An 8,208-nucleotide genomic window follows, 5' to 3' on the forward strand; every position below is an offset into this window, starting at 1 on the left:
CAGCAATTCTGAAACACACCATTTGCTCTTTTGGGACTAGAAAACTGAGAACTCAGTTTGCCGAGAGCACAGGTTGCTGTACTGAGTCACTGATGGAGAAGCAATTCTGGCAACCTCAGAAAAACCCCTGATCAAGAGCATTTTGGCTGGCTCATCCTGTGGTATGTTGGTGTCCAGCAGGTTCACACTGAATACTGCATGCTGATGAGAGGCTGGAAATAAGGTCCGAAGGCCACACAGCACTGTTTTCCTTTCCCAGTTCCCTAGGCTCTGGAGATACTCCTTCTCACCCTTGATTGCCCATTTCCAGCATCCTTGTAGTCCAGTTCAGGGTCTGCAGAGGCTCCTGGTATATTGTATGTAGTCTGTGGTACAGTCTGTGCTGGGCTTACGAAAAGCTTTAAATGCAGTTCTTGGAAAAAGAGGAGCTAAGGGTTTATTTACTTCATCTTGTGGCCTGGTGTATTAACAGTTTCATTAGACAAGAGTCTTCTTGTGAATACTCCCAGCCAGTTTACTACCAAGAGATGCAAGTTAAAACAAAGCTTGATCTTCTTTTTCTTAAGCACTGTGCATGAGACTGGAATCCCTACTCCTGTATAAACCTGTCATTAGCCACTGTGGTCTTTTGTGTATCTACAGAAAAGTCTTACGGAAGAGTAGGAAAAGAATATTCTGCATTCTTTGAATTTTGCATAGGAGTTCATTCTTTAGTGTATGCTAGGCTAAATTTTTGTAAGATGGGGAAAGCAAAAGATTCCTTCTTGTACATGGAATTAACTTTTAAGAAGCAGAGTCTGAATGTGAAAAGTACCTCTTCGTTTAATCCTTCCATCCTTGGCACGGTGACCCGTCATGATCTGTTATGTAATAGGCTCTATAAAAGGCACATAATCTATGGATTAGTGACAATAGGCATGACAGTTCCTAAGGGCTCCCATCACATGCCTATTATTGATGCAGCCTCTCCCTGCTCTATGGAAAGCAGAACTGTCGTGTAATCTGGGCATATTCTGAAAGCCCTTTATTGTAGCTCAAGTGCTCATTGTACTTAATGGCTTCCCCCATAAGCCATTTTTAAACCTTTCCAACCTAGCTGCATAAAACTACAAAAAAGGGCTGCAGGATGCTGTGGCTGAAAATGGAAAGGGTGAATCAGTCCTAGAAGAGATATGAATTCCTCCTGTTTGGCTTGGATTTATAACAGAGGAATGTCAGATTGAAGTAACTGGATATTATTTCATCATTTAGCTTTTGTATAATTATTTACCTCCAAAGTCTGATGCTAGAACTCATTGTTGCATACTAAACCTGTCAAATCTCTGGCTCAAGAAAACACCTAGTAAAGCTTGGACAAAAATCATCTTCATTTTCATATTTTAAGTATTTTACAGAAATGCTGAGTATTTTGCAGAAAATATGATACTTCTAAAATTAAATTTGGTCAATATCTTTAACAAAAATTTCAACAGTTTCTGAAAAATTCAAAAATTTCTGAAACTGCATTCTTTACATTGGAAATAGTGTGAAAGATTTCACTCAAATCACATGAAACTGAGATAGCACCAAAATACTGGAATTTTATATTCTGTATTTTTGCCATTTTTTCCTGAATCTTTTTAATAGTTCTAGTAATTTTGTTTCTTCTTCCCTAAAAATATCATGAGAATTGTCTAACTCTCTTGTGTTCTGCATTTGCAAGATCTTAGGTCTTTGCCTAGGATGGCTGCCTCTGTGTGAACAGTTTTCTCCATGTGAGCAGGTCCATTCAAGCAGCACATCTTTGCATTTTTTGTCTCAGCAAACCTTTTTTGTTCCAGCAAAGCAAGGGCAAATGCTGAGTGGGCCTGGTCCCTCCTGAATTGCTGGGGAGGGAAGTGGAAACTGGGGTAGAGTTGAATTTGTGTGACACATGTAGGAGATTGTTCTCATGCCAATACCTGAGGTGCATTTCAAAGGTGCCCAGCTGGTGAACAAATCTAGAAGATCTTTTTTTCTTGGACCTCTGAGCCCAGAGCCCACAGAAGGATTCGGAGCTGAGATCTGACAAGTCTGCAGTAAGGGATGAGTGAATCTCAGCTAACCAGTTTGTCTAAGAGGACTGAATTTTTTTTGAATGAGTTCGTTGTGGCCTGAAAATGACTCCAGGAGTTGGAGCAAGGAGAGCCTTAATATTGCAAAAAAGAGCGGTACAAGATACAGTAGCTGAAAATTTAAAATTAGATAAGGCAAAAAATCAGGTGTGAATTTAAATATTATCAGCAATTAAGTACTAAGATACCTTACTTAGAAGGGTAGAGAATTTTCCATTTTGCAGTCTTTCATTAAGGCTCTTTCCAAGCTAATAGACTTTCTAAGATAAATCCTTGTAAAAGATAGAAGATAAATTTCCTAATGTGAACTGAAGCTACAGTCTTTATAAAAAAAAACCCAAAAAACCTGGGAAAATTTTATCTTGTGTTACACTGAAGGTGTGACTTGGTGATGGTGAAAGTCTCCCTGACTCTCCCTAGCTCAGTGCCAGCAGAATTGGCTCTGTGTTCTACACTGAGGTCTAGTTTCCCTCCTGCCAATACAGTGAGATCTCCCTGGCATTTGCATTTCTGCTGTGGACTTTGTGGCACAGTCTATTTTTAGAAAGCTGAGAAACTCCTTCTAAAGATAAAAGGGGCAAAAAGTTACTTTCGTCTCCCACTCCATTCCATCCAATTGCTTTTCTCCACCTCGTCTTTCTACTTCTGCCTTTTTTTTCCATGATGTATTCTCCTAACATCAAATTTTTCTGGAGCAATGGGGCTGCCAAACAGGAGTGCCACCAGCTCTGTCTGACAGCACATCTGTCAGCCCCCAGCCTCCACAGCTGGTGTGTGTTCGCTCAGGTTTCCCTCACAGCAAACACTCGATCACTTCAGTAACTGCAGGTCAAACGTGCACTGAGCCCGGCTGGAGCTTCCCGGCGTGGATAGCCATTCATTTGCCAGCAGTCACACAACCTTATCATTAGCTTTTGCTTTAACTGGGAATGCTTTTGCGAAGCTGTCCTCTGCCAGTGTTAGACATTTCATTTTCTCAGGTCCTGTGTAAATATAAAGGTTTCCAAGCTCCATCTGGTTCCAGTTACTCAAGCAGTAGAAATACACATGCTTCAGGAATTTGCAGACGGAGACTTACTGCTTTGCTGCCTTACACAATCCTTTACAAAGTTCACTATGCTCCGTTGCCTTCTGATATACCTGTAGTCTGTAAAACTATTTCCTCTGAAACTTACTGAGGTTAGAGAAACAAATAATTTGAAAGTGTCAGGCCCTTCTTTCTAATAAGGTTAACCTGTCTGCACTACTAAATATGGCTTTATAACACGCACACGCACACACACACACACACACACACACACACACACACCCTTGACCACCAAAGACTGCCTCTTCCTGAAATCCCCCGTTCATATAAATACAGGAAGTAGAAATAAGAGAGGCTAAAATCGGATCTTCTTGGTAGTTTGCTTTCATTTCAGTGCTTGTTTAGTCCTCTGCCCTCCGATACTACTGAGCCTGAAGCTGGTTTTACACATCTTCCCCCTCACGCCCTTGAAATACCATCTTCAGTACAAAACCTGAGGATGTGGAAGTTCTGCTCAGCGATGGGATGGAATTGCTTTTCTGACCGAGGAACTCTCAAGCCACTGTGATACAGAAAGTGCCTTAAAGTTTGCTGTAATGATGAAAACATCAGCAGGAGACAAGGGAGCCAAGGATGACTCAGGGTAAGTCCTGAATCTTTAGTGACTGTTCATTTTTAATAGCTGTTGCTTTCCTTTTCCTACTTAACAAAGAGTTCTCGGCTGCATTTGTGAGCTGACTGCTGAGTTACCAGTTACACAGTCACCATGGTGTGGCATGACTGTGTTGTAATTTACAGTATTTCCTTTAACTGACAAGTTCCAACTAAAAACAAGCTGCAATACCTTTATTTAGCTTGAACCTTAACTATTTAAGGAAGAAGGCTGAATCCCAAGCTGCAGTTTGGGGCAAAGGACAGAAAAAGGGACTTCTTTAGTTTTGGAAATGTGACAAAGCTTTTCTGGGAGGCTTGCTTTGTTTCTGCTCAAATGCAGAAGTGGATAAGGGCTCGTCCCTATGAGCTGATGGTCACTCCATTTCCTGCATGCTAAGGTATACACAAATCCTGTCCCCAGACTCCCAGGAGATTTCAAATGTACTTTCTGTCAGGAAAAGACTACAAGCTTCCCTTACTTCTGGAGAAAACACTGCACCTTGCAGGAACAAGCCCCAGGAAAACAGTGGGAGAGAAAATGGGTTTTGACTCAGAGAACAGTCAGCTAGCTACTGGGATTCCAGGATATCCTCCCAAGGCTTGGTTGTATCATAAAGCCCATGCTGAAGCTGGGCATTTCTGTTTCCTGTTGTAAACAATGAGGGGAAAATTACATAGCTGCTGAAACTGTCAGTCACCCTCCCCTCCCCCTGCTTGGAAAACCATAATAATACCAGATACTGAGAATTTTTCTTATCTGTCTGACACACTTAGCCTGTTTTCCATGAAGAAAAGCTCCTGGATATTTCTGTGATGGGTCCAGCAGAAGCAGCTCTGTGGGTGGGTGGATAGATATGGGATACTTGCATTTCCATTTGCTGAGGGTGCTGCCCTACTTAGAGCACACTCAGTCAAAAGGGGGTGAAATTGCTGCTGATAAGCCAGTGTGTGATGGTTTCACCATAGCACTTTTCCCAAATACACACAGAATCGGGGGGATGGAGGCAGAACCCTGCATTGCCATTGTCACTGCTTTTGCCTTGTTCAGTTTTTTGCAGTAAGTGGAACAATGCCACTCCTGTTTCAAGGTACAATTCCTCAGTTCCATGTAATATTAAACACTGAGGGACAAAGATCACACAGCCATCAGGAAAAAATGAAAGCATCCATTCCCTGTAGACTGGCAAGAGGAACTTACTAGATGGTAAACCAAAGAATTTGCACTTTGCAGTTATTCCCTGCATTTGTGACAGTTAAGATGTTAAGTATGATAAACGGGAAGATAAATTCGTTTATCTCTTTCTGAGATTATTCAAAAGGAGCCACACGCTTGCAAAGGTTTGTTTTCAGTCTAGAGTTGCAGGAGAAAGTAAACAAGCCATACACCCTAGATTTGGACTGTAAATCAAGTGGTTGGAGGAATATTGAAGCATCAATGGGCATGCTGCATGCATTCTTCATAGGTTTTTGAGCATCTGAAAAATTAGACAGAATGACCTTTTATTTCATTAACTGATTATCTTTATTTTCAATCTATCTCCCACTCATAAAAAGGAACTTGGGTGTTTTAAAATCGATTTTAATTCTTTCTGTTTACGTGCTATAATATCGCTGGAGATCCTCAAAATTACACTTTAGCATGCATACATTGTGGCTTCCAACACGTTACAGAATTAGAAACATTTCTAAATGGTGTTGAGCTGATTTCCTGTTATGGTTACACTGAATTAGGTGCAAATTATGCAAAGTATTTGGAGTTCATAGCTTTCAAAAGAAATGGCAACCTAAGGCAAGGTGTTGATGGAGAATCTGGACGTGATTTTAAAATTCTGTACACAAAAATTGCATGAGCAGTTGCTGAGATTGCCCCTCTGCTCAGCATAGTTTTAACATTAGTTAAAAGGGAAAGCTTACTCACATGCACAGAAACTATGGCAGTGCAAATTGTCATGAAAGTACCCCAGCAACTTGGAAATATCCGTGCATTCATTCCTAGTAAGGACTAGGGTCTATTCTGCATGTAGTAAATCCATAAAGAAGTTTTGCTCATTTATATCTGTGAAATATCAGAAAGACACTGGGGAGAAATCTGCCTCCAGAATTAGCAGCTACTCAGAGAGGAATGAGGGAGAAGTGCAGCTAGGGGCTGGGTAGAAATCAACCTAATCAAATTCTTCCAAAATGCTATGGGAGAGAAGCAGGGAAATTTAACCACTAATTTTCACCTAGAGTCAGGCTAACTCCTAGGAACATTAATAAGTGGTGAGATCACAAAACATCTGGAGAAATATGAGCTGCTTGACCATGGTGACCATGGTTTCATGTAAAGATATATGCCTTCACTCCAACATCTGGCAAATGTATGGAGGATATGATGAGTAGAGCAGACAGCAGCTGAGACAGAGATGCTATAAGTAAATATTGAATACATCTTTGAGATAATGGGTGTTTCAGATGGCTGAGGTGGGTTACAGTGGTTCTCATTTCTGGGACACCGGGTTATCTAATGAAGTAACGATTGTGCAGCTCTTTGGTGACATGTCTTTTTGGCACAAAACCCACCATCACCGTTGACAGATTTCATGTGCTGAATGTAGACATCAAGACGTCAAGCACTGGACGAACTGTAAACTGAACAACTATCATAGGTTCACAGATTTTAGCTTCAGAAGGGAATGTTTTGATTGTCTAGTCTGATTTCTTGTGTAGAGCAGACCAGAGAACCTACCAAGCATGCTGTGAAAACCATGAGTTCTGCTGGAATGGGAGTTTTCAGAGATTCACAGAATATTCTGTGATCCCACAAGGATTGTTGAGTCCAGCTCTTGAGCGAGTAGCCCATACAGGGATCAAACTCATGACCTTGCTGTTATTAGACGGCCACAAGAGCTTTGTTATCAAGGGGTTCTTCTACCCAGGCTACACATATGTCTCTGTAGTGCAGTAAATAAATCTTATACCAACTTTTACCAGGGAAAAAAATTCTTAGAAACTCATCAAGAGCCATCCTTTGTAAAGGGTTTAATCTCAGTTTATTTGAATCAGTGGAAAAAGTCCTGTCAGACTCTGGAAGTCTTGGAGCCAATGCAAAGTACTCCTCAAAGAAAACCTCCACCCAGAACCTGTGAGATGTGGTGTTTAAATGGGGAAGGGACGGCTCAGGCAACTGGAAACAAATCAGTGTTATTAAATCCCTGCTGTCTGTCAAGCTCTGATAAGGGATACACTTTCCAGTTGAGGGGGATGGTGCTCCTCAGGAAGGAAATCTCTGTGCTCAAGATGCATTGCACCAAGATTGGGATATCACCATAAAGATACAAAAAAGGAGGTGCTCTCCAAAGCTACCTGAATTTGGTAGGGAGGAGACAAAAATCTCCTGAAATTCATTTAACTGAAAAGCTTTTTACAACCACACTCACTTGTTACATGATTTTTCCAGCGCTTCCAGTAAGTGAGTCCTTGCCAAAATTAGTGGATGCTTGGAGCACGTTGTGCAGTGGTACTGGTGGTAGCAGAGAGGGCAACGGTCCCGCTGTTTTCTGGAGGACAGACCTCAGTGGGAATATAGTCCCTTAGCAGGAACTTCTCGTCACTGCAGTCAGTCTTACACCAGTGCTCACAGGAAAGGGGGCACAACTGTAAGCAATATTCTAATCATCTACATTTTACTACAGGTTCAGCTAAATATAGTTTTTCACTTCCTGACCTAAATGGCTACGTGCAGGTTTGTACTGCTGGCTTTCCAACCTAGAGGCAACACAGGCTGAAAAATGTACATGTAAGTTGCACACATCTCCCTTGCTCTGTGTGCACAGGTACTCACGTAAAGCAGTGGGTCCTGGAGACCAGCTGGGAGTGTTGCTTGGCACAAATTTGGGCTGGCTCCATCCCTTATCAAACCACATGTACATGGTCCAGGTACTTTAGAGATTATCTATTTTACAGCGTATTTCCAAATGATAGTAAGACCATATTTCCACTCATTCATCAGTAAAAATAGATGGTTTCTCTGAGATCAACAATATAGGATTGTGAAACTCAGAAAAATCTCCAAAATGACCTGAATAATAGACATAAAAGAAAATACCTAAGCCAAATCCATTAGGAAGAAAAAAGTGGGAAAGTTTTAAATGCTTGTCTGGGCCAATTGATAAAGAGCACAGAAACCAAAGTGCCTTAGTGAAACTTGGACAAAATATTGTCCATCACAGACCTTTGACATTTATAATTTTGAAGGAGAAGGTTTTTTCCATTTGGGAACAGAAAGAAATAGCTTTTTGGAAGGGTAATTAGAAAGAACAGGCAGCTGTTTGTAATGTCTGGTCAAATTCTAGTGCAGGTAGAGTGCAGATATGGTCATCAAAAGCCCTTGGTGTCCCAGAAGTCTATCACACTTTTCCAACTGTATCAAAAGGCATTCCCCCTGTGTAGGGA

General features: G+C 41.3%; 1 protein-coding gene across 1 annotated transcript in view; it reads left to right on the forward strand.

Annotated features, from left to right (window-relative positions):
* Nucleotides 1-3,218: 3,218 nt before the first annotated feature.
* Nucleotides 3,219-8,208, forward strand: part of RIN3 (Ras and Rab interactor 3) — a 70,332-nt gene continuing 65,342 nt past the window's right edge. Inside the window, exon 1 of the mRNA XM_017729021.1 lies at nt 3,219-3,763. Coding sequence (XP_017584510.1) covers nt 3,717-3,763 — 47 coding nt within the window. The 5' untranslated portion in view covers nt 3,219-3,716. The remainder of the gene's footprint in view (nt 3,764-8,208) is intronic.

Source organism: Corvus brachyrhynchos, unplaced genomic scaffold, assembly GCF_000691975.1.
Source record: "Corvus brachyrhynchos isolate BGI_N302 unplaced genomic scaffold, ASM69197v1 scaffold1, whole genome shotgun sequence".
In the NCBI taxonomy this organism is placed as follows: domain Eukaryota; kingdom Metazoa; phylum Chordata; class Aves; order Passeriformes; family Corvidae; genus Corvus; species Corvus brachyrhynchos.